Genomic DNA, 27314 nt, shown 5'->3' on the forward strand with positions numbered 1-27314 from the left:
AGGATGAAGGATCTGACTCTCAATTAAGTTATGTAATTTCACATGCCCACACTGAGACAGCCAGTAAGTGGCAGAGCCAGAGTTTGTAGCCAGATAGAACTAAAAAGCCTGTGTCCGATTCCCTGCTCATTAGTGCCCAACTACTGAGTAATGGATAGATCATTCGCAGATAACACTGTTGAGAGGAACAGTGCTCATGCAGATATGGTGCTAGAAATAAGGGTATTATTGAGATTTCTTTAAGAAACTTGTCCTCCAAATATTTGAAGTTGTCTGGCTTTATACATGTTCTCTGCATTTTTCTTTTTCTGGAAATGCGCCAAATTCATCTTTGCCTTATCAGTGTCACACATGGCCTACTTAAAGGGTATGAATAAAAAATTAACCACTCAGATTGAAGAAGCAGTAACAAGCTAGCTTCAAGTCTATAGGCAACTTGGCTCTTACTGGATGTCCATCCCAGCTCTTGTTCACACTCAGGGTCATTAAGAGGCATATCCTGCTTCACATGCACAGGACTTTGCCTGTGAGGATCCATTAGTGCTAATGGGTCATTTTCCTCCCATCACTCCAAGGATCAAAAGGAGAAGCTGTGTCTTTGATGAAGTAGTAATGGTACCCAGGGCTTAGACCACTTAAAGGTGTTCTTTGTTCTCTTCATATGGCAACCCACCCAGGGAATTTAGACCACTATCTGCTATATGAAGAGTTTATAGACAGTACTAAGAGGTAGTGCTAAGTGCAGCTTCAGTAATAAAAATGAAAATGAGTTTCCTATTTATAAAGCCAAACTCATCCACTTTGGTATGTTTGAGGCTTACATACTGCACTGCTTGGATTGATATTTTCTGCTCCTTAGTAACACAGGGGAAACATTGCTACTTCTCTTCAATAAACTTTCAAAAAGTTGTCAGGCAAATAAGTTTGCTAGTAGGAAAAGACAGGGAGTGTGGTAGGAAGTGGGAAGAGAAAAAAAAGTAAGTGCTTTTTAGAATTAGCTCCCTCTCCATGTGTTGCCTTACCATTCTTGTTTTCTTGATTTTTTTTTTTTTCTACTGTGACCTTCATCCATCGGGTGGCTGACAATATTCATTCAGTGCTTAGAGCTCAGTTCTAGGAACTATGGGAGAATCTAAAATAAACAAAAACACAGTCTTTCTCCTCCAAGGGGGTGCAGTCAGAAAGGTGAAGGTTGATTATCAAATATATAGCATTCCATACATAAATTTCAGTACTAAGTTCTACCTTGGAAAAGCCTGGAGCAATGCCAAGAATTCTTCATTTAATTTCCCGTGGTTCTCTAATTTGTTAGTCCTGGAGGAAAGCTGAAATTTCATAACAAATTTAGTTCAACAAATGAATGTAGGGAGCATTCCCTTGCATTGACATTTGACATGTGAAAGTATAAATCTCAGCTTAAAATTTCTGATGCGCAAGAAAGGTAACTTTCTATAATTCACCTTTGTTTCTATTTTGAGTTGTGTTTCTTTGAGTTAGTGAAAATATAATCTAAGGCAATTTTGGTTTTCTTCTTTCCCTGGAATTATGTCTAAATTATTGAAGGGGCGGTGGGGCTTCCATTGTACAGTCTTTTGGGAGGTAGAGGAAAGGAGCACAGAAGCTGGTATCAAATACTCTATGGTCACAACTCAGGCGCCTGCTGAATTGCCACCCAGCATTTTCATACTAGTGTGCATCACTTCTTCAAATCAGACTTTTTCTGCTATTTCTGGCCACTCTGGAAATTGGTCTATTGCTCCCATATCACACTGGAGTGTGGAAAGTTCTGTGAGATTGTCTAAGCTCCCAGCATGTCTAAATCTACCATGCAGCCATTTCTTTTCAAAGATCTCGCCTCTGCCTCTGGGTTTTCCTGAGGAGATGCACACAGATCTCCATTACTCTCCTAAACCTATCTGAGGTTTTGACACTCGGCAAGATTTAGTTTTTAAATTAGAAAACGGTGCCCTCTTTTTGACATTCACCAATGACTATTCTCATACAACTATACTTATCCAACTTTTTCTTCTACTTCCCCGAATGGGAAGCAGGAAAGCTAATGTACTCTTCTCATGTAAATGCCTTTACGTTCTGTCTGTTTCACACCTTGAAAAGTCAGGGCTTTTAAGATTCAGATACAGAAAGGTAATTTTGTATCTTTGATTCTGGATACCTTTCTCTGAAGCAACTAAAACACAATGGCTTGAAATTTAAGTGTGAGGAAAGAAAAAGGAGAGAACAGAAATTTGGACGGAAAACATCAAATAACGTTTCAGACCGAAAACATGCTACCCTTTAATATTAAGGATGGTGGTTAGTAGTCAATAGATTTTTATTTTATTTAAGAGGTTCAGAATTAAACACATCCAGTACTTTCAGTACAAATTTTATAGGATCAATCACATCCTAGTAAAATACTTAGAGCTTTGGTTTGTGGGTCAAGGGACCAAAGTTCTCAGTATTTAAGTCTAAATGACTTTAAGCAAGTCACATTATTTTTGTGTTTCAATTTACTCACCAATGCAATTCAGGAGTGACAGTCTATGGTGACAAGGTAAGCCTATTACTTCTTCATGGATGCTCGCAGAAAACATGAGAATTCTGGGTTGGAAACCAAAGACTTTATTACTCATGGCTCAACAAATACCATGTGTGTCAGTTCTCCTAGCTCCCATGTCCCATGAAGGCAACACAGAGACGCCCAGATGAACATTAGGAATGTAGGGGTTTTGTGTTACACTGGAAAATGTGCCAGTAACATGAAGTTGTACAGAATGGTTGATGTGAGAAAGAAAATTCAAATGAAAATGAAAAGTTAGAGAAGTAGCTAAAAAGGGTATGCTACCAGAACTTGTAGATAAGAGCAGTGTATTATGGAATTTTGAGGTCATACTTTTTATGTTCTGTATTGTTTAAGTGTTTACTAGAGTCAGTTAATTACATCAACTGAGTGCCATCCAGATATGATGAATAGTCTGCAATAGGAAATGAGACAGAATCAAAAATGAATTTCAATCTTTTCCTTTTCTTTTTTATTTTTTTAAGTAGTGGCCCATAATGTTGGGGAATCCCCAACCTAGAGACATGCACATGACAAAGCTGTGCAAAGTGTTCTATTTGAAACTGCAATAAAATTGGAAAAAATAAATTGATAACAGAGCCCGGAAAAGCATAAAGAGTTGAAAGTGGTGTAATTTTACCTAAGAAAGAAACTTCTGGAGAAGGATGTAATATTCAGTTACATAGAGGTGATTATGGGAATGATTAGTGAACAAGATAGGTACAAGAAACGATAATGGGCTTAAGCGTAGTGTAGATGGTGACTTTAAACACTAGAAAGAACTTGTTGAGCTGCTTCTGATTAACTGAAAGACCCAGAGTTCTCCAAGCAGAATGTAAATTTAATAATAATATCTACTTGACTGAGCATCTACTACATATTTTTACTCTAATGGGTGCTTCCTATATTTTATCTCATTTAATCTTCATAGCAACCCTACGGGATAGGTTTTATTATTCCCATTTCAGAAATGAGGATAGGTTTTATTGTTCTCATTTTAGAAATGAGAAACTAAAACCAAAAACAAACAAATAAACAAAAAAACATTTTCAAGGCCATAGCATTGGTAAGTAACCGGGATTGGATTTCAATGAAGGGGCATGCATCTCCAAAGTACATGATTTTTTTACTTTGCTATACCATACCGAACTCCTGACTGTCATAAAGCTGCTTTTTCCCCATCCTACTGTGTGTTTAAAGTCAATGCCATGTTACTTTTGTGACAAAGACTTTAATCTTCCCTCAGGTGACTTGTATATCGGAGGAGTGGCTAAAGAAACATACAAATCCTTGCCAAAGCTTGTCCACGCCAAGGAGGGCTTTCAAGGCTGCCTGGCATCGGTTGATTTAAATGGACGGCTTCCGGATCTCATCTCAGATGCTCTTTTCTGCAATGGACAGATTGAGAGAGGATGTGAAGGTACTAAATCTTTGTCATCACACTCTAAATCATTCTAATTCCACCTATAAAAGAGAACAAATGTGGATAGCCAGCAAAATTCTGCTAACTGGTCAAACTCCCATTTAAGGCTTAGAAATCCTTATTCATGTTTTCAAATTTTCATCCCGTAAATCTTAAATTTTCTGGTCTGTCTGCAAGCTTACACTACTGCCTGATATAAAATGGGAGCTATTTCTATGACTTTTGTGATTTTCTGCTTCTTTGCATTACTATAGTTCACCTAATTACTGTGTTAATTTGTTCTGCAATGCTATCTTTATAGCATTAAATAGATACCCCGTTTAGACTAGAAAAATATATTTACTCCAGCAAGTATTAGTCAATTTGAGCCTATTTTAAAAATCTATATTCAGTAGGATATAACAAGAGAGTAAAGGTTAGATATCCCATTTTCAAATCACTATTTGATTCGTGTCTACCTGGCAGTGAGAGTGTATCCATATATTATTATTTTTTTAAGCGCAAATAGGTTTTCTGTGTTACACAAGGCTAATATTCTATACTTCAGAAATGTGATCAAGTATCTTCTGTTCTTTTGTGCTCTCTACCAGACCAAAGTTTGTAGGAGTACTCTGATTGCTGCTTTCATTTTAGATAATTTTTCACTTCAACACCTTGGATTATTTGAGCCAATTCTCCCACCATAAACATAATTCAATCACATTATCATAAATTTTGTAGCTCTGGATGTGTTGTTGGTGCTTCTTTAACATTGAACACAATTTGGGCCATTTTGAAACTTGTAGCTTTATAAGGAAATTTTGTCTGGGAGAAGATGAAGAAAATGTGAATTTCTATCCTCCAGGAGATTATGAATCATTTCTTCTGAGCCAAAATAATGTCATTATATGAGCGTACTTCAAAAAGTTCATGGAAAAAATAGAATTTAAAGGTAATATGAATCTTTTCATGAACTTTTTGAGGATCCCTTTCATGTAGCAAGTACCCAAGTACATGGAAATTTTTTAATTGAAAATACTTTCTTTTTTTTCTTTCTGCAGCATATATTTTCCTGAAAGGTTAGGTGAAATTCAAACTGTGTTTTTTTAGTTTTTTGTTTTTTGTTTTTTTGTGACTGGTAAGGGGATCGCAACCCTTGGCTTGGTGTCACCTACACTGTGCTCAGCCAGTGAGCACTCTGGCCATCCCTATATAGGATCCGAACCTGCAGTGGGAGCGTCGCTGCACTCCCAGCGCCGCACTCTCCCAAGTGCGCCACGGGGTCGGCCCCAAACTGTGTTTTAATACTTCCAGAAGATAGGTTATATATGGAAGGTTTTGTCAAATTCATTTTTAATGTTATTACCATATTTATTTTCTTTATTTCAAATTTTGGCATAATACTGTTGTAAAACAAAGGGAAAAGGGAAACCGTGTGTTTTCTCCTTTTACCAATTTAGTAAAAGAAACAAAATTAAGTGAATAAATTCCCTCTTGTTAAATGGATAGCAAAATGTGAAACTGAACTTTGGTTCTCAGAGATGATTTAATTAGTAAGAATAAATACTTACAAAATTTGTTAATTTTGTCCCAATAGCCCCCAAATCTCAACTCATTACAGCACCAGCTCAAGAGCATAAAATAGCCAAGTGATGCTGGTGCGGTGGGTCTGTGGTCCGCACTTGACAATTACTGCTTTGGATGACATTTTTCTGCTTAATTAATTGAAAATAAAGACTAGTATTCAACCAATATATGAGCTCACTAACGTTGAGATACCTTCTCTACATAAAGTCAGTGAAAATTTTCACAGACATTCTTTTTGTAGACCTGTAATACCCAGCACTAGACTGCTTTATAAGCTACAAAAATAATTTTCTATTATGACAGCCCTCGTTGATAAGGCACTGGTGGAAGTAAGTTTACATACATTATCTCGTTTAATCCTCAAAACTCTATAATTTCGATATTACCGCCTTTTTTTTGGATGAGTAAATTGAGCCTCAGAGCTGTAAAGTGGCATTCCTAAGGTCATACACCCAGTAAGTGGGTGATACAAGCTTCAACCCCAAGTCTACCATAATTGAAAGGCACCACTTTTCTCTATACTCTCTTTGGTTTTAAGAGATTATAGCCTTACCTTCAGTTTCCTTTCTTTTTCAGACATATCTTTATTTTTAATCACTTAATACATATGTCCTTGTGGCTTGTTCCCAATTTTACTCAGTGATAAATTAAAAGAAACTATGTAACTAAAGGGGAAAATAAATTCAAGGCTCTGTCTTATGCAAGTGCTTGTCAATGTTTAAATATTGTTCTAGAAGGTGAGTACTTGGACAAATGTGTCAGGCATAGGCATGCATTCTCTTATAATACATGAATATAAAAAGACTGTTGTGATAAGAAAATAATAATAAAAATAAAGCATATCTTTATGCTCACATGCAAGCTTAGCAGGTACTCTGAGTTGCCACTCTATGATATAGGCAGATTATGTTTTTAGAAGTGCAGTTTTACTATTTCTAGTGTTTAGCAATTGCATTTCTGATAATTTCTGAAAAACAAAATAAAAAATCTGTGTCTTCCTCAGTTCTTTCTCCTGCTGTGCATGTCAGGGATCAAATAGCCATTTGATAAAACAGCATCTGACCCAAACCACTCCCTGATCCTTAACTTATCCCAGGAAGGAATATGCTAAGGAATATTGCTTTCGAAGATTTTATTTTGAAAAAAAAAAAACACTGATTATTTTCAGTCTCTATTGCCATGGGATAAAGATCTGCAGACCACTTACCTCTCACAGGTTGGAACAACAAAAAAACTGAGCAAATTAGTGGTTATTAGTTCTTTGATGCAAAAGTTGAAAAAACTGTTACATGTATTCAGGGGGTCCTAGACCTGGAAGATTATTACTACTACTACTACTACTCCTATTTATAAAAACTATTATTGTTCTTGTTATTATAATATAATTAGGATTTAAAACGTTCTGATTTCTGAATTTATGAAAATTCACATAGGTTAGTCTAAATTTAATAACTTTCTGTGAAAAATACCTTTACTGAGAAAGTTGTAATAGAAATGTGATTGTAAGATATACGTTTAAAAGCTATTTTACAAAAACATCAGTTTACACAAAGGCTAATTACATTTCACTAAAGCAGGCACCTCACTGTTAATAACATCTAATGAGGCTGGTGTCTATATTTATATTTTAATAAAACCTATAAAATTATGTTTCCCAGAAAATATATTTAATTCATATTATAAAGCTATTTAGGTGGACTGCATTCCCATTTCACAGTTCTCTAAGATAGCCCTTGTTAGTGAGGTTTTACTGTAATAATTATTCACAGGACAGTTTATAAGAGTTGAAGACAATTATGAAGGTATAGAAAATACAGACATAACTCTGAAATCCTTAAGTATTAAATACCCAGCCTGGTAAGTGCAAGGATGAACTATCGACATTGAAGTCTTATAAATAATTTTTTATGGGGTTTATTTCTTCCATCCTTTACTACTTTTTTCATCCACTTCAAATGATATATGCATTTTGATGTTTGGTGTTACTCTAAAGTCCAGCTGTTGGCTGTGAGTAGCTGGCTTTACAATTTAAAGCCTTAATTGCCACAGCAAGATAAAAGATCTAGAAGAAAATCATAGAAAGGGGTAATTGGTCTTCTAATGACCACAGTCTACACTGTATCTGCACATGACAAATGTGCTGCATGTTCCAAATAAGCAATGCAGTCACTTTGGTAATGCATTCATATCTATCCAAGAGAGGAAAAAATACAAAAGCCCTTTTAATTTTCCTTCATTACATGTCATTGGCTCAATTAACCATTACATATACATATAGACAGTAAAACTCTAATAAATTACCGCTTTCTCATTTTGGGCTTCTGTTAAGATTTATGGCTGTTAGTATTAATTTGTTTGCTCCACATAGCCTTTTTTTTCCCCCTTTACAGCAGCATGCTTTTCAAATCTGAACGTTCTTCTGTGTTTGCCCCATTTCAGTATTGCTTACTAACATTTAATATATTTTGCTTTTTTTTTTTTTTATTTTGCTGACAAAGTTGCATTGATGAAAGCTGACTTGCAAGGTAGATAGCCCTGTGTGTATAAAACAAGACTGAAACCCCATAATACGCAGTGGAAACACTGAAATATCATTTTCTTTTTTTTACATTTTTGCAGTAACTATTATTTGGGTTCGGATTTCATTTTTTCTCTTCTTGAACATGTGCAAGAAACCTCATTTTGTAGCATAGTTTTCATAAAGGCTTTCAGTCTTGAATATGTTTGTACAGTGATTGCCTTTAGTGCTTTGATCATACATTTTTCAGTTCTTTGTTTGTCAGTTTTCTAGTTATGATTCTTTAGAAATAGACTAGCGTTCTGTTTACTTGTATGTTAACTGGGGGCATGTCCTTTATACAGAGATTTTCATTTTATGTTTAATTGCATGAAATTGTTAAAGCATGTGAATTGATACTTGCCAACATACCTATCCGAAACACCCAGCAATCATAACTTTATCCATACTTTGTGCAGGGAAACTTCTAGAACCTCTAGGGCATTTTTGCATAACTCTCTTCAGTTATTTTGCCAATCTTTATCTCAATTTCATGAAGTTATAATCTCCATTTCTCATGGTGTTTCTATTCATTGGTCAGAAGTTGAGGAGATCCATTCATTTTTTAAAACCCAAATGGTGACAGAGAATTATTGATGATGTAATGAGATTACTTGCTACCATAATCATACTAGAAGCTATGTGCTTGCTTTTACTTTTTGTTGATTTTGTTCATTATTAGAATGCATTCTGTCCTATACTTAAAACTTAAAAAACTTTCATGTTATAGCATCAGGTGTGTGAACTAGAACTTTCAAAATTAGTTTGGACATGTACTTTGAGATGTTGGCAACTACTGTATGTGATCTAACTCGTGTATAAAACACTTTTGAATTTTTTTTAAAGAACCCAAGTTTCTCTTGGATTGTTTTGCAGGGCCCAGCACAACCTGCCAAGAGGACTCGTGTTCCAATCAAGGTGTGTGCTTGCAGCAATGGGATGGCTTCAGCTGTGACTGTAGTATGACCTCCTTCAGTGGGCCGCTCTGCAATGACCGTAAGTACCTATCTGAGCATGGAGTGATACTTGCCATTGCTTCCAATTATTGTTTGATATACATTGTCTATATACTGAGAGTCCTTATATTATCCCTGAGGAAGTTGAACTTCCATAACCAAGAGAAGCAGTTGCTTCTACAGAAAGGACTTTTTTAATTACTAAATTAATCAAGGATGCCATAAGCTAAATGCTGTGCTGATGGTGATTATTTGGTTTTCAACTGTTTGTTGCATTTTTTTGATTGCTAATGGTCATCTTATTCAAAAGAATTGTAAAATTTTTCCATATGAAAATTATCTCCTGCTTTTTGAAAGAAGACCCTTTGTATTTCTTTACATTAAATAATATTTAATTTCATAAGATTATATAGTGAGAGCTGTAATTTTAGTGAACGGTTACAGGTCTCATGTTTTTCTCTCTCTGTACATCCCTTTAAAGCTCATTTGTGCCTTTAACTTTAAAAACAAAGTGTTTAAGCTTTGTCCTTCAAGTACTCTCCCTTGTATTTTAGCCACTCTTGATTTTTTTCCCCTTTAGTCTCACTATATAAGCATGACAATGAAAAACAGCATTCACATCATATCATGGCATATCTGCTAGTGTTGAATCTATATAACAGCAGCCAGGATTTTGAGATGTAATTAACTAGTCTATAGGATGAAATTCTGTTTCTTAACTTTCAAATAAGTCCTGCTTTATAGCACTTTGTCAAAATGATGAAAGCATTTCCTATAAAACATGGCATTCTGCTATATTAGGAGAATATTCCTGATAAAGCCTCCTGGTTGCAAAATAGAGTACATGCTTTATGTTGTAAATGCTATCACATTTAAGCTAAAGCTCCAGGTTGATGGGATGGGGATGTGATGATTGAAGGTTTGGGCTTCCCAGCAGAGGTTGGACTTGAATGTGGATTTGAAAGAAATAACTAGTGTTTGCTCATTTTGACCTTTGTCTAGTTGAGACTCTATTCATGTGAGTAGATATGTGTATCACAATGTCAAAGACAGGGTCAAACTAAAATATTCCGTTCAACTTAGTTGTTGTAGCCTAGCAATATAGTGCAATTCATCAGCTGTCTTCAGGTTTCTTGTCCAAAATATTGAACCAGCGACTAATACCAAATAAAATCTTACTTGGAAGAGCCGTTTGATAATCATGTCACAAAAGATAGATAAATATTTGGTCTCCGTCCTACCAGTGTCATCTTCCATAGAACTGCAGTAAACTTGAAACAATAAATGTGTATTTAAGCCATCATACATTTGTAAACATTGTATTTCTGCAAAACAAATCACACTTAAAAACAATCCAATTTTGGATTATATAAATAACCTTACATAAAGACTCACTAAATAAATATACATACATAAAGCAAATAAAATTTAAGAAAAACATACATAACCTGTAATAAAGATACGCACGTATGTCTTTAGAGCAGTAACTTCCTACATTTGTTCCTACCCCAAGAAAAAGATGTAAACTTATATTCAAGAACAACCAGAAGACTGAAAATTTGTTATGACTTTATTATGGCAAGTTTTTAATCCTGAATACTGTCCTGACAGATGTATGACTACATGTGGTAGCTGAGAGGGCTTTTTTGCTATAAAAATATTTTTCATTTTCTGAAGAACTTTCTCTGCCAACCTTTACTTAATCTAGTTTCCATTTTACAAAACAGTTGCCATTTGGTTGTCAGACTGTATCCTCATATACCAGTTAAATATTAAAAATATAATTTTCTGTATGTATTTGTTAGTCTTGACCTAAAGAAACATCAAGCTCCAACCTTAGGTATCATTCTGCCTTCGAATCATTTTTTAGAAAACTATTTGAATGCTGCTCCTGGGTGATAGTAGTGGTGGTGTCAATGATAAGGCTATATGTTATTTTCTTGTAAATAAGGTAAATGTCATTCAATAAATGTGTCTCCTGATATGCCTCTTGCACAAATCAGTATTAAAATTACTTTGGAGAGCTCTCAGAATACATGCATTTTGATTAAATCATTACCTCTTAGAGGGTTTTCTGTAAATGTGAAATGGTTCCTTGGTTTGTACCTTTGTACATTGGAATTTCAGTGGTGAGGACATGGAGTTAGAAATCAATATTTAAAAGCAAATCTTATTTTCACATCAATTATGATTTGTAGAAGGTACAATAGTAATTCTTACTTTAAAGACATGCAATTAATGTGGCAATAGAAGTAGCATGCCGTATTATCACATTTTCCTCTCTTTTTAAATTGATCAGAATGCATTTTGTCTCCACATCTCATTATTTTTCTGTGAGTTACACAAATAGAATTATTATGATTGCTGGGATTTTAACAAACTCCTTTTCTTAATGAAGGTCGACTTTTCTTTTCTAAATAAAGCCATTTAGGGTATTTCATTTGTTAATAAAATTTTCATTCGTAGCTTACTTATTAATCCATAAATTCTATGACTGTAGTATCCATTGTCATAGAAAACAAAAAAGAAAAATAGATACAAAACTTTTGAATAAGGGAAAGAGCACACCACATTACATATAAGACCCCCTCTTCCCCCAAAATAAAACTTCTAAATGTCATCTATCTGATAAGTTTCATAGACCGGGGTTAGAATAACTAGAAAAATTTATTTATATTAGCCTGGAGATATAATTAACAATGGGAAGATGGGAATAATTTATAGCTTGTAAATGTAATCTTGGATAAATCATACTAATTAATTGAACTGAAAGAAATCTTTCGAAAAAGAGGCACTTATGCAAAGTGATGCCAAAAGCTATTTTAAAAGGAATGTATTTGTGAAACCCTTTCTTCCCTGGAAAATTGCCATTTAAGTAATCTACTCTTGACAAAAACAATTGCTCTGTTTGTGTATGTGAGTGTGTGGGGGGGAGGGACAGTGTCTTGTACTAGACTCAATTCTTCCATATCAGTACCAAATTTTAGGTCCCCCATATCATTTTTCTGGTTTATCATAGTAATTTTTCAGTTGTCTCCTATTTCTTATCCTGTCTTCTTCAAATCATTCAATGCCTCTATACCAGTTTTGTTCTTTCTTCCTATTCCCCCTAGTTTAAATGTCTCCAATGTCTCCTGATTCTCTTAACCAGAGGCAATATTTTTCCTCCTCTGACTTCTTATAGAACTTTGTTTATACTACTTTATCAGCCATCACTTTCTACCTTACAGTTACTCATGTTTGGTCTTATCTTTTTATAAGACTATGTGCTTCTCCCAGGAACAATTTTTCTTTCTTTCTATTTTTTTTGGGGGGGGAGGGGGGGCTCATAAGCCCAGTGTTTATACAGCATATTGTGTATAATTGGTGATAATAGTAATTCACTAAATCAATGCTGAACCTTATGCATGAGTCTTGCATAAGGATTCTTGGTATATCCTCAGTGGCCAACACTGCTTTCCAAATTCATCAGTCTGGAATTTATGGACCTCCATAGCCTGACCCTAACCTTCATTTCCATACTTACCTATCACAGAAGTTTGGCCATATGGCATGTTACTGTCAATTTACTTACTCACACTTTCTGAACAACATTATGCTTTCCAATTTCCTCACCATTGCTTATGCTAATTTCTCCACCTGGGGAATGCACTCATTCCACCTGGAACACATTCCTTTCAATATCTCTGCTTGAAGAAGTATAATTTCCTTTTCAAACTCTGTTTAATCTGTTTTATCCCATGGAAACTTCCTTGGTTCTCTAAGCTGAGCATTACCTTTCACTCTTCTGCAATTTTAGGAAAACAGTGTATTGCACTATGTCATGTTATTGTGTGTTGTAGCCATTTGTAAACTTTCTCTTGGGTGGAGTCATTTACTGATCACTTACTATGTGCCAGGTCTGTGCTAAGAGTTTATGTTCATTATATAATATGTGCACTTCACCTCTTAGTGCTTGTACCCCCACTCACCATCATCAAACCAGTGTGCTATACAGTAATCCTTTTCTGCTTTCACCCAGTGGTCCAGAATAGAAGTTAGTCATATTAGCTACTTTAATGTCAGGTTGGAGAAGATGAATATGGCCATGATCACATGGAAAATAGCGAACATAATAACATTGTCACATTACATTAGTATAGAAATGTTGTGTGCCAAATTACAGTTCAGCTTCAATGGTATGTGCTACCATAAGGGAATAATACATCATACTGCTGTTATTTTGGTGCTATAGCTTAGGAGGGTGTGGGCACTGCTCTTAAAAGACTATTTTCAGAACTCTAATTTTTGCCAAGAGAAAATCTTTCTGATGGGAGTTTATTATATCTTTTGTATGAGAATTAGAAGTATTCACTGAAACAAGGATGAGATAAAAATGACTTTTTACCAGGACATTTAACCATATCTTCAGCTTTGTTTCTTACGTTCTTTTGTTGTTTGAAAAGAGAATCTAATATCAAGTGTCTGAGCATCAGTATCCGAATGAATGGAAGTGAATCGTAACGTGTATAAAAATAACTTGGATCCAAGTGACATTATTTCTCATCCATTTAAAACTGCCAGTAGTATTAAGCTGTAAGCTGAATTATTGCTGGTGCCATTTAGGACTGAATAAAATTTAGCAATTAGCTATGTCCACAACTAGATACTCATTGTGAATATGATAAATCTTATTAACTCTGAATCATTCAAGTATTTTAAAATGACAACTCTTAAGCTGTTTAAAGCAATTCAAAGCAATATTTACTGATAATGCCTTAGAAAAACTATCAATGGGGAAACAGGATCAGACTTGTCTCAGGTTAAACCATAATGAATTAAAATAGTGTTCGTACTAATTCAGAAAATGCAATGAAAGAAAACAATGTATGATAGAGCAACGTAATACATCATAGAAGTGCTATCTTCTACTATTTTAAATAGATATATTTGTTCTTCTTGTTGTTAATATACATCATAAAAGTGCATGCATAAAAGGAAGAATTGGTCTTTTCATATTACAGTAGGACAACTAAATAATAGCTTCAAGGCTATAATTATATAAGAAAAATTAAGTGTGGAAAGAAACCCCCAAATAGTGGAGTAGAGTACTGCTGCATTTGAATTATCCGCTGCACTGTTCAGCAGCTGGATGGTGCATAACTCTAAGCATCCTTGTACCCTGTGTACATGTTGCCAATTTAGCCCCCAGAAGTCAAGAAGGAAGAAAGCCCAGATGGAATGTGGACCTTAATTTGACTGTTATGTTAGCCCTCTTTATCGTAGATTTTATGTAAATAGGGAGATGGCCCTAGAAATTTGCATTTCTGTGGTAATACTGCCATGTCCCTCCAGAGCTCAACTAACCAGGGCTGTACTGAGAGAAGGTTTTGCCTGTAACCTTGCATAGCTGTCCTCAAGGGATGACAGTGGTTCCAATTCTCACTAGATGCTGTTTCAAAGAGATCCATGCACACAGTTTCATCTGAACACTTTTCTTTCCATGTGGTGCATTATGCTAAGGTTTCTCACTTTGTTTTCCAGCCCTAGTAACACAGCAGGTGCAGAATCCAGGTTAGGGTGGGGACTTGCCTTAATCTGAGGTGCTAATTTCTGAACCTTGAGATTCTTAGATTTACTTTTTAAGTGAATTTTACTTCCCTGAAAATGATGCACTGAAAGCATTTGTGAAAAAAATGAAGATGAGTCATGGTGAATTTTTAGAATCCTGAATAATACTAAATAAGTACAAACAATACATAACTTACTATCCATTTATTAATCAGATAGGTGAGGATAATAAAATGTTAAATACTTTCCCCACTTTATGGAATCAAATTATCATGAGTGTTTTTTTTAAATTAGGAGTTTAGGATTAAACACAATTAGCTCAGACTTTATGAAATATTTTATTTTAAAAGAATATAATTGTGGTTGGATTTGGAAGGATGTGTTAGATCAGGCATAGGTTGTTTATATACTTTGTTGCTGTGGATATGTTTAACTAGTGCATAAAAAGAACCACAAAAAAATTTCATGTAGATAATATCCACATATTTTAATGTTAATAGCATGATTAATATGCATTATGTGTATGCTGTTTATATTTTATAAATCTTAATTTTTTGATCTTTAAAAAATACTGTTCTCAATTTAAAAACGAGAATATCGAGGAATGGATATTTTAAGTAACTTCTTTGGGCTGAAATGGCTAGTGATTGGCACAAACAGAATTTGAATATAAATCTATCTTCAAGCCCATATTCTTCTTTGCACCCAGTCCCTCCCATAGATGGATAGATTCAATGTCAATGCCAATGAAATTCCCCAGCTGAAAAATTCCCTAAGAAATTAGTAATGAGTGAAATTTACCACTGTGCACTTTTTCCCCATGCTTTTCTTACTCTTAATTCTTAAACTTATATTTAAGTATTATGCTGCATGAAACATGCCTTTCCCCTCAACAGCTCAGCTGACACTTCTACAGATGAGTTAAAAATTCAGAGTGAACTGTCAAAGGCATACTGTCATTAACTTCCAGTTCTGTTACAAAAAGGTACTGATTATGAAAGAGAGATGGGAATTTTCTGTGATTTTTCTGACAGCCTCTCTGAGTTTCAAAAATAACAATTTAATATTTGATAATGAAATCAGGCAAAATATTTCCTAAAGTTCTTTTGCCTGAATCAGATATACCAAGTATATTTAGGGAAATGAGCAGCTAAAATTCAGAATTGGGCTGATCAATGAATGTGTATGAAGTGTTTTATTATGTTAATTACATCTTGGATTTTTTTGTATGTATATACTGTTGTTAGAGCAAAAGCAGAAAGAAAAAAATATTGATGTCAGAGGTCAGCAGTGCGGTCTTTTATATACGAAAGAAACACAAGAGAAAGTATGAAAACCACGGTATGAAAAGTCACTACAAGATTAATAGTAAAGACCAAGGCCCTCTCATGTTTGTAAAGAAGGGGGAAAAAAAAAACAAAAGCTCTGGGAAAATGTGCAGAGTCCAGAAAAAGGTCAAGATAAAAATAACACTGTGCTTACATTAAGGAATAATTCAAGTCGTAAGGACAAAAATATTACTGTGATGAAAATGTACCATGTGCAATGATCCTTTTTCTTTCCCTGAACAAAGCACTCTATGTCTTTAATGAGATTTACTGTAGCAATTAAAAAGTATAGAATTCTTTTATGGGGAGGAATTACAGTCTTCTCTTCGGCTCTGTGCTGTTATACATTTTTACCTCACTGGTAGCATTCTGCAGAAGCGTAAAGTACAAGGGTGATCTGTTAGCTCTTGGTATTATGGAGAGTACGATTTAATGGCCCTGATGATCTAAATTCACATCTCTCAGAAAATGGTCTATAGAGAGTGAAGCTTAATCTCCCCAGGATTTGGTGAGATAGGAATGTACAAAGGTGTTTTTTAAAGTCGTTTTAGAATGGAACAAGTTTTATAAAAGGAACAGCTGATATAGAAGGATGTTTAAAAAAAAGTTTAAAAAAATGGGTCATGAACAAGGAGGAGGCGGCATTTGAAGGATACAGTGGAAACTTCCTGTAGGTGTGAACACTTCTTATAAATATATAACATATGACCCTCTAGGGAGAAACATAGTTGGAATATGCAGCAAAAAAATAGCACATTTTGCTTGGTGTCTTCACTTGACTGGTATGATGTATATTTTGATATTTGGCAATTCTCCTGTTTGGTAGCTCTTTCAAGGCCTCTCATCTGGATTCCAGCAGCTCAAGGGCAATGCTGGCATTGTGAATGGTTGCTGGGTAAAGCTGACCGTGAAATTTGCCTGTAAAGCTTCTCAAAGTCATGTCATGATATCTAAATAGCCAGGCATGGTTCATGTCAAATCTCTGATGGTCACTTGAATGTCCAACTTGAAGGAACCCAGAACTGAGGATCCAGATTTATGGAAGCATTCATGCACAGGTGGAGTAAGAAAGTGCTGCCGAAACTGTGGAGTCCTTCTCGGATGACATCAGTCATGAATCTACTCTTCTAAGTCCTATTCAGGGCAAGTGCTACATTTTACTAAATTAAAAACAGAAAAGTGTCAGAGAAATACTATTTCCTTCCAGCCTCAGGAGACATCACAGAAGTAATTAAACTGGAATTTTGTGTCAGGCACATTCCTTTTATTGACAGTGACAATAATTCTGTAAATCAAAACCTGGAAGCATTTTCAGTGTTGTTGAAGTGCTAAAGATAAAACCTAAGGTTCTTAAAATTAAATCTCATGAAACTAAAGTCGATCTATGGAGTACGGCATGAGAGGCTGCTGCCTGAGTTGTGAATGCAGCCTCTTTTCTGAAATTCAGTGCCTACAGGCTATATGATGATGATTATAATTTTTTTTTTTTTTAGATGAGTCCCTGAAAGCTATGGTGGCATAAAGCCAAATGGAGTAGATCTTCAATACTAGCTCTCATTTGTGGTTTTAAGGTCACCAGGAAAATCCTCTCCCTACCTACCACCCCCATTTTTTTTTTCTAATGTCATCAGTGGGTTTCGTAGACATTCATTTCCCTAGCATTCTTTATTCAACATTCAAGGTCTTCCACAATTTCATTCAAGAAGCAACTCTGCTGTATGCTTTATTCCTCTTATGCCCTGGAATCACCCTTTGATACAGGCAGGTATCGAGACACACTGGTGTAGTCACTGAATGTTCTCTATGCCTTTATCTCTGCTGAATGACTCCCTCATCTTGATCATCCTTGTCCTTCCCTTCTTCCACTCTGCTTAGGAAAATTCAGTCTTTGGAGATCACCCAGTTCACATCAAGTTCATCAGAGTAGGACAGTCTTTGATTACTAGGTGATTTCTTCTGTGTCTGAGCCCAAACATTTACTGTCTAAAGGCATCTTGTTATGTGTGTATGCCTTTACATACGTACTCAGCTATCTTTTACATCCTCTTCTTCTGTTTTTGATATTATTTCTCAAATAATATGTGCCTAGCACATACGAGTATTAAATTCTCAGTAATATTTGAATATTGTGTCTTGGCCTCCATTAATTAGCTTATTGTGTGTGTATGTGTGTGTGTTTATGCTTTCCCATTCCTACAGTTATTTTAAGAAAATATGTACATATATAACATCTGGCAGAAGTAACTTATTATCTTTTATCACATTACCATAAATGCATTTTTTAATTATCTTATTCCTGATAGTAAAGACCCAGTGGAATGAGAGTCTGATATGACTAGGAAGAAAGCACTTTGTGTATAAGTTTGTGTGTTTATCTGGGGAAAGTTTGTGTGTGAATGTGTGTGCATGTGCAAACACACATACCATGGGAGATGATGGATTTATCAGATATCACTTTCTATTTTCTTTAAATTCTACTGAAGATTTACTTTGTATATTATCCCCTTAAATTTGACAAATGATAAACTTATTGTCATTTTGAGATAACTACTTTTTGTTCACTTTACTTTTTATCTCATTAATTTGCTGATACCTGCAGGAATATTGCATCATTATGAAATGCTACATTGCTTTTTTGATTATTTTTTAATCTAATCTTTACTCTAAGCTTTTTTTTTTTTTTTGCGATATTGGGGTATTTTCCCAGGAATAACTTAAGTTCTCTGTGGAAAATGATACCATTTCTCCACAGTGTATCACCTGTGTATCCTGCTTTAGTCCACTAGTGTCCTTGAATAATTCTCTAAGTGTTCCCTTTGCAAAAGCTTTGCAAATGCCCATTTGGTGTTTTACAGATGAAATTCAAAATATTCTTGATGTTTTTCCTTTTCATATTAAATATGCTGAAGATAGCATTTTTATATACAACTGTACCAAGAGCAAGAGGCTCACTTTTCCTAATTGCTTAGGTTCAGTATTTTGGAAGAATGTACCTGAAATTAGCTTTATAAGATGATGAGTATTTAGCAAGTGGTAAAGGTATGTAGAGATGGGAAACTTTTAGGTAATGAGAAAGAATGCCCTGTGGAGAACATGTGTCTCATATGAATGGCATTTGTGACAGCGGTTCAGTTGACTCATGTTTCTTCTAGGTTGAGATTTGTTTACAGATAAGAATAATAATTCCTAAACGATAATCTGTCTGTCAAGTCCATAGTCACAGCATCAGAAACAGAACTTGCTTGGTTGTTGGAGGGACTGAGAAAAAAGTTTAAATAGTAAATTTTAATTCTAGAATTTGTCTATCTGAATCAAAAAGGAGGTAGCTAAGTGTGGGGGTTGATGAATGAAATCAGTGGTTCCAAAATTGTGGTTCCTGGATCAGCATTATCAAAATAAACTGTGATGCTGTTAGAAACTAAGGTCTCACCCCAGACCTCCTGATCCAGAAACTCTGGGGGTGAGGCCCAGAAATATGTATATTAAGAACCTCCATTGATTATGATACACCCTCACATTTGAGGACTATTAGACTAGATGATCTCTAATCATTTCCTTAGTTCTATGCTTTCCAGATAATGAAAGACTTTATTTAGTAGAATAAAAGAAATTCTCTCTAAAGAATTTTTGTAAGTAAAACATCATGACTTCATACAATCTTGAATGTTTCAAATATGGTAATTTGAAAAAAAATACTAATTTTTAGTTTGGTTATCAGCCTTTTCAGTTGGCTGGCAGTCTTGAGAATGTTTGAAAATTTCCCATTCCCTCTATCTTGTAAAAAATCTGGTTTAAGGTAAAGTTTTCTCTGCAGTATGAGAAGAATGACCAAATCCAAATGAACATCTCTCTATTCTTTTCCTTTTGGGTTCTTCAGCATAATACTCTGATAATTTGCATAGTTTGGGAAATAAATTTTTATTCTTGTCTGTAAACAAAGTTTACAAGTTTACAAGTTTAAGCCAGTAGAAACTTGAATCAACTGAACCACTGTCAAAAATGCCCTTCATATGAGATACATATTCTCTGCAAGGAGTCCTTTTTCATTGCTGAAAAAGTTCCCCATCGTTACGTACCATTACCACTTGCTAAATAAACATGATCCCAGTTTAGCAACAATTCCCCAGAAACAAATTTCACCTCTCATTAGCAAATATCCCATATCTATCAAGATCTTCATATTTCCTAACTTTTTTAACTACATAGGATCCCCATGCAAAGATTCTTTATATGGGACCCCAGTGTGTGACCTTGAGCAAGTCACTTAAGCTGTGTGGGCCTCAGTTTACACATTATAAAATGAGGGGTTTGGTTTGTTTTGTCTTGAAGATCTGTAGCGCTCTAAGGGTCTGTAATTCATTATCACTATATTCTTTCCCGTTTTTTTCCCTCAACCTTCAGACCTATTTTTCCTTAAGGCTTTTCTAGGATGCAGACTGCAGCTGAGTCACACCACACTAATCTTAAGCTATATTTTAGCCAAAGACCTTTCCTGCCCAATCCTATAAAAAAGGAAGAACTTGGAAAAAGAAATCTGATTAACAGGATGTCTTCCTCTTTTCAGAAAGGAAACTTTGAATTAATCCTGAAACACAGGGCAAAGACTTCAGCCATTTGTTCCTTTCATGTTTGTACAGCTATTTATTTATAGCTCCTTTCAGATATCTATTTCCATCAAATCTGTTTTAAGTTAAAAATTTTTACCAGTATAGGGATCATGCCTGCGTAGTTGCTTAGGTAATCTCTGGGTGTAATTATTATTCGTACCTGAATAAATATTTTTTGGTGATTAAGAAAACAGTAGTATCATTGGGGATGTGTAATTGTTAATGTGAGCAGGAAAGCTAGTAACAGAACATCTACTATAGGAGTATGCTAGGTTTTTTAATATTAAAATGACCTCTTCTCATAATATCCTTGCATTATAAAAATTGTGGCACCATTTTACAAAATTTGTATCTGAGGTGAAGAAGTATGCCTACGTTCTTATGTTAATATGAATTAGAACTCACTTCACATTCCACTGTCTGCCATCCACAGATTGCATCATTACTCAATATTAAATAAAATAGCCAAGTAGAGAGGACCCATGTGCATTTTTAAAATAAATTCATTTATTTTTAACTGATGCATATTAATTGTACATATTTATGGAATACAGAGTTATATTTCTGTACGTGTATACAACAGAGGATGATCTAATCACAGTAATTAGCATATTCATCACTGCAAAAATTTATCATTTCTCTGTGATGAGAGCATTTGAACTCTACTCTGCTTGCCATTTGAAGCTATTATAGATGCCTAGCACCACTGTAGACCACTAGAACTTACTTTTCCTACCTGGCTGTAATTTTGTATCCATTGACCAACCCTCCCTATCTCCCCCACCCCCTGAACCCCTTTCCAGCCTGTAGTAAGCAAAATACTCTCTACTTCTACACACCCAACATTTTTTTAGCTCCCACATGTGAGTGAGAACATTTGGTATTTATCTTTCTGCGCCTGACTGACTTCATTTAATATGATGTCTTCTAGGCTCATCCATGTTGCCATAAATGACATTTTTTACTTTTGTTTCAAATGTTTTAGAATGCCTACAAGATGGATTAATATATGTAGATTTCTTCAATATAAGAAATTGCAAAAATGAAGAAGAAATGACAAAGAACAAGTTTAGTCCTATTTTCTCTTCTAAATTGTTCATTTGCAGGTCTGTACTCTATACCAATACATGCCAATACATGTGATCAACACACCTAAAGAAACGTCACAAAGGCTGCTGCTTCCAAAAGAAAAACCTTTGTATGCCTTCAGAGGATAATCAAAATTTAAAAACAATGCTTTTAATACAGTAGAATACAGAACATTTTGAATAACCCAGGAAAATACATGTATTTGCTATTTACGATAGTACACATTTGGGATGTTGCTGAAAACAAATTGCAAAATGATAAGCGTATTATTTTTCCTATTTAGCAGATTTCTAGTCTATAGTTTGGTGTCTAAAGGAGAAAAGATGGTATTTGCCATTGAGGCTAACCTTTCATGCAGTTGCCTCTTCCGCCTGTAATTTCTACACTTCTGAACATATAATTTCCTTGTGCTAGGAACTACTATGATTTAATTTTAGTGAATTCTATCTCTCCAGCTGATACTTGCACTGTTCATGACTTTAATACCTCTACTTCTGGCCTGAACACTGTTGGAGAAAAAATGAGGAACAGCACGAAAGCATCGTTCCATCTTCCAAGGGTCACTTGTGAGAAAAGAGAAAGGCCATGTGCTTAGGAATCTCCTATAGATTAGGAACATATCTACATGTTAAATTATCTGAATCTGAGACTGTTATTAATTTAACAGTTATTATGTACAAAACACAGTGAAAAATACAGAAAGTGGTCCCTGCCCCAAAGGAGTTGTCATTTTATTTATTTTTATTTTATTTTATTTTTATTTTTATTTTAACTTCTCAATATACATTGTAGTCGATTTTCATGACCCTCCACCCATTCATCTTCCCTCCTCTGTCTCTCCCCTCCCTCCCTGCATCATATCTATTCATTATCTTAAAAAGTTCAAGGAATTGGGCTGGACTTTGACTGCACTGGGAGAGCATGGTGCTGATAACACCAAGGCCAAGGGTTTGGATCCCTACATAGGGATGGCCAGTTAGCTCACCTGGGAGAGCGTGGTGCTGACAACACCAAGTCAAGGATCAAGATCCCCTTACTGGTCGTCTTTCAAAAGGAAAAAAAAAAAAAAAAGTTCAAGGAATTGTTGTGATTGTTGTGTCTTTTTAGTTAGGAAGATAATTCCCAAGACCCAGGACAGCAGGAATTTTTGTCTGTTTTGTTCTCTGCCCTATCACAAATGCTGACAGCCATGCCTGGTGCTTAGTATGTGCACGGTAAATATTCATGGAATGAATTTTAAATATTGTTAATAAGATAAGTGGCAATTTAAGTGCTCATTGTGTGGTGCAGACAATTGCTCTGTGAAAGAGAAAACACAATACTTGGGCTGGCCAAGCAAAAGCAATGAGATTGAGCTGAACCTTAATTGGGTAGAGAGAAGCGGGGAGAGCATTCCACACAAGGGAGAACATGTGAGCAAAGGTGAAACTAAAGATAAGGTGTCTACAGAACCAAACACAAAAAAAGATAGTGAGCATCTTCTATAACATAGGTGCTCTGCTAGGCTGTGCATATACAGAAGTAAACAAAGGGGAGGTTTTGGGTGCAGTGAAAAGAACACAGACTTTGGGGACAAATAGATCCCAAATTGCATTCTGACTGCCACATGTTACCTGTGTGGCCATAGCCAAGTGGATTAATGCATCAAGACTCAGCTTCTTCACGTGTAAAATGATTACAGATATGGCAGAGTAGTTTTGAAAATTTGTAAGATCCCCACTATACCCTAAAACTGGTAGGGTTTTAATTCCGCCCTTGCCTTTGCTTTCAAGGAGCTCATAGACAAGAGTAAATGACTGACATGTGTCCAGATCATTACATGACATTTTTAGAAGTGCTTGAATACCTTGTTTTTCAAAATGTGGTCTGAGGACCAGCAGTATCGGTAGCACCTGCAAGCTCATTAGAGATGCAAATTCACAGACGTCCCCTCTCCCTGTGCACCTACTGACTCCAAATATACATTTAACAAGATCCGGGATGATTCATGTGCACATTAAGGTGTAAGAAGCAGGGGTCAAATAGAAGCATGTAAGGAGGGCAAGGCAACGAGTGACTAAGTCAGTCGTCTTAAGGTAGTGAGGGAAGACTTCTCTTAGAAAGTGGCATTTAGAGGAATTCGGAGAAATATTACATTTTTGTGGATTAACTTGTTTTGTAAATCAGAATTCCTAACTGGAAAAATTCTGTACAGATTCACCTTCTTGACTTTACCATTTTCACCTGTCATTGACTTTTGGTACTCTTCTAGTGGTTTAGCAGACTAAATGCACACCAAGACAACGATTTTATTTAAGTGAGCCCAACTTCTGAATTTCTGCTTCTGTTCGTTGGAATGAATAAACTGTAAAATCTGAGATTTGAGTCTGACCCAAGAGGTCTGAATTCTCCAGCCCTCTCACAAACAACTCGGAATGCAGGCATTTCCTTTGATATTCTAGTTTAACCAGGAAGGTCTTAGCAGACCCTGCTTCCTTCTAGGCCAGTAAAATGAGATGATGTAAGTCAGTCATTTGGTGCTCAGGAAAAAATAAATATCCAGCTTTCTGTAGGCTGTCCCTGAAGGCCCCTTTGGCTTAACACTCATTTTCTCTTTAATGTTAGAATCGCTCCTATTTTACATGGAGCCACGTGGTTCTGTTCATTGAGTTGGCAGGAGGCTTCAATCCTGTAATTATGATTTTGATTGTTGGCTGCCAAAGCACAAAAGGAAACCATAGTAATCCAGTCCTGAATTCTTTGGTGAATTGTTGCATATGCTTTTTGGTGTATCACTGCACATAAATCTCACAGTTGCAATAAAACTATTAGGGTAGTAAAAGATATGCATTTTAATTTTCATGAAAAGTGTCATAAAATTCAATTAACTATGCTTTCTAAAATAGCAGTTCATTCTGTGAAGCCTAGGGTTTCCTAATCAGAAATTGCATGTTTCTTTCACTTTTCCTAGTGACCTCCATTAATGCTTTCATCATTACACCTACTGGGTCGTCTTTCAACATTATCATTACCCGGAGTCCCTTTGTGTCCTTATCTTTCTACGAGTTTCTTCCTGCTTTTCTACTCGCAGCTGTGTAGAGGCACTTCCAGTACAAACAGGAGTTATTTATTTTTCTCTCCCTATTTTCTTAATTGGAGGGAGAAAGAGAGATGGACAGCATATGTAATCCACACAAATTTAGGCATTATAATTACCCAGGAATGGAGGAAAATATTCTTTGGTGCTATATCCACAACTAATGAGGAAACAACAGAGAGATTTTATTAATCAGACTACAAGAGAATCTGACTAAACCCTGCTTTGCTAATCTATAAGAGTATATTCCTCCCATATTTTTAGATTGTTCACCTTCTCCTCAAAAGCAGTTTAATAGCATGGAGTAGAGAAAGGTCTCCTGTGTTCAGATTTTATTACTTTCACTGACTAAAGTGCAGTGCATTTCCTAGTATAATTACACCCCAGTTGTCACAATAAATGAACACAATATATTTTACGATACACTTTACTTGCTTATTATCATGTTTGTTCACACATCTCTCAGACTTAATAACCCATGGGGGGCTTCTACCTTCATTGGTGAATGAAAATTAGTGAAGTTCTCTATTTTGTTTGTAGCGAGATTTTTATTTCGATTGTAAAAAACTATAAGCAGGATAGATAGTAGATTTAGGGAATTTAAAAAATATCGATAGCTATGTAATGTTTACCTGTTCACTATATGACTTTTCTAAATCTCACTACCAATCTCCCAGCACCTACAAAGGTGAATATTAGCTAAATGCATTTTTAATAGAAACCAAGTGATGTGTCTGATTATTTTTAAAAACAAAAGTAAGGAAAATTCGGATGTAAACTGCTTTTTTGAAATATATATTTATATTCAATTTCAGGTTGATCTTTACAGGAAAGGGAAGCTTTCTATATTTGTAGTAGGACCAGAAAAAAACATCAGAATTTCCATTTAGTTTAATTAATTTGGTGTCAAAATATAAGAATGTAGCCCTATCATCATGGACATTTGAGGAATTGTCTATTTTGCTCGCTGTGTGACAGTTGAAGACCTTACAGAAATCTAAAATGTAACATAATGGTAAAGAGATCAGTTTATTTAACAACAGGATAAAGGAATTGCATGCCCTGAGTTGTACATTATATTGAATTTTTGAAAACATGTGGGGCGTTTTGCTTCAAATCAGACAAGGCACAGTCACTTGGACTTGCCACAAAAGAGGCACTTGATGTTTCAATTTTTTGGCAGTTTTAAAACATTTCTGTCTGATTATAAAATCTTACATATTTGGAGAACAATTAAAAATATACAGCAAATAAAAGACAAAATAAAATCATCTGTAATTTCACAATTAGGCTTCTCCCCTTTCAAAGGAAGCTTTCAATTCAACAGCTGAGAAGTATTTACTCAATATTTGCTATGGGCTTAGAACTGTAAGTATTGAGAAAAAAAAAGTGAAGGAAGGAAAGAAAAAGAGAAGTAAAGGAATTAAATTTACTATGTAGATATAAGACAAAAGTATGAAATTACAGTGACCGAGTGCCACTACATAGGATGTACAATTTTTATCTTGCAAAAATCTAAGTGACTCACCATCCACCTTACCTCATAGTCCCTGAATATTTGAACCATTATTTTGACAGGTTTTTCTGCATCTGAGTAGAGTATAGGGGTGGTTAGTTTCCCATGTATCCTTCTACGTGGAGGTTTTAAAGATCAGCAAACAAAAAGGTATGGTTCTTTCCCTCATGGGGTTTATAGTCTTGCTGAGAAGGAGGCTAATTTGTGCAGGTTCACTAACTGAGAGGAGAATAGAGGTGAGTCTCAGATATTTCAGAGCTCAGAATTTTCTTTACTTGCTTTCTGAGGTTGGACACAGCCTCCTTATAAATTGTCTTTTCTCTGACTTGTGATGATGATTCATTCATTTTGTGCTCCGAAAGTTAAATGGACAGAAGCTATTATCTATCTACATTTGTTAGGTACATGGACGGTAAGATTCACTGACTCTCTCCAGTTGAAAAGCTTTGCATCCTTGCAACTGTTCCCTGATTTTGAGCAAAACATACGGATTTTATTTTCCTTGAAAATACTCTATCTTCCCTGATGTAGTGGGTTGTTTTGGTTATGTAAGGTATTGAGAGCCATTCAGAAGGATTTTTCTAGGGCACCACATGAATAAACCCTTTTACAGAAATTAAAACAAAGAGGGATTGGTGGGGTAAATAGTGGTTGGCTTCCAGAAGGAAACTACTACTATGGCAGCAGGAACACTTTATAGGCACAGTGCTTCTTGTATTCCAACAATTTTTGTGGTAAATTTAAAAACACTGAGACTAGGATAAGGCAAGTGAGACACTCACCTGGGCGTGAAATTTAAGGGGGCACCAAAACATCAGTAATCAAGATAATTATATTTTAGTGCAATATTTGAAAAACTTAAAATAATGCAGAAAAATCTATGATGAACAAAATATCAGAATTTTAAGTAAAAACAGCATCGGTTTTACTGAGTTTTCCTTTTATCTCAGGCTGCAGTATAAGCTCAGTACACTACTGTTATGGATCTTATCTTTATTTAAAATTTTGATATTTTACCGTGAACGAATTTTGATTTTTAAAATGTTAGTTGTGATTTTAAGATACCGATTTAAAATGTTATTTATC

At 35.2% G+C, this 27314-nt stretch overlaps 1 protein-coding gene across 7 annotated transcripts in view; it reads left to right on the top strand.

Moving 5' to 3' along the window:
• NRXN1 (neurexin 1) overlaps positions 1-27314 on the top strand; it is a 682451-nt gene that overhangs the window by 151143 nt on the left and 503994 nt on the right. For 4 of the 7 annotated variants that reach the window (XM_008588382.1, XM_008588364.1, XM_008588390.1 and 1 more), the window contains 2 exons: positions 3807-3980; positions 8983-9102. In XM_008588382.1, coding sequence (XP_008586604.1) covers positions 3807-3980; positions 8983-9102 — 294 coding nt within the window. Of the gene's footprint in view, positions 1-3806; positions 3981-8047; positions 8075-8982; positions 9103-27314 lie in introns of all 7 variants that reach the window. The other 3 variants (XM_008588353.1, XM_008588370.1, XM_008588359.1) reach the window with 1 other exon arrangement.

This window comes from Galeopterus variegatus, unplaced genomic scaffold (assembly GCF_000696425.1).
Source record: "Galeopterus variegatus unplaced genomic scaffold, G_variegatus-3.0.2 Scaffold125, whole genome shotgun sequence".
In the NCBI taxonomy this organism is placed as follows: Eukaryota; Metazoa; Chordata; class Mammalia; order Dermoptera; family Cynocephalidae; genus Galeopterus; species Galeopterus variegatus.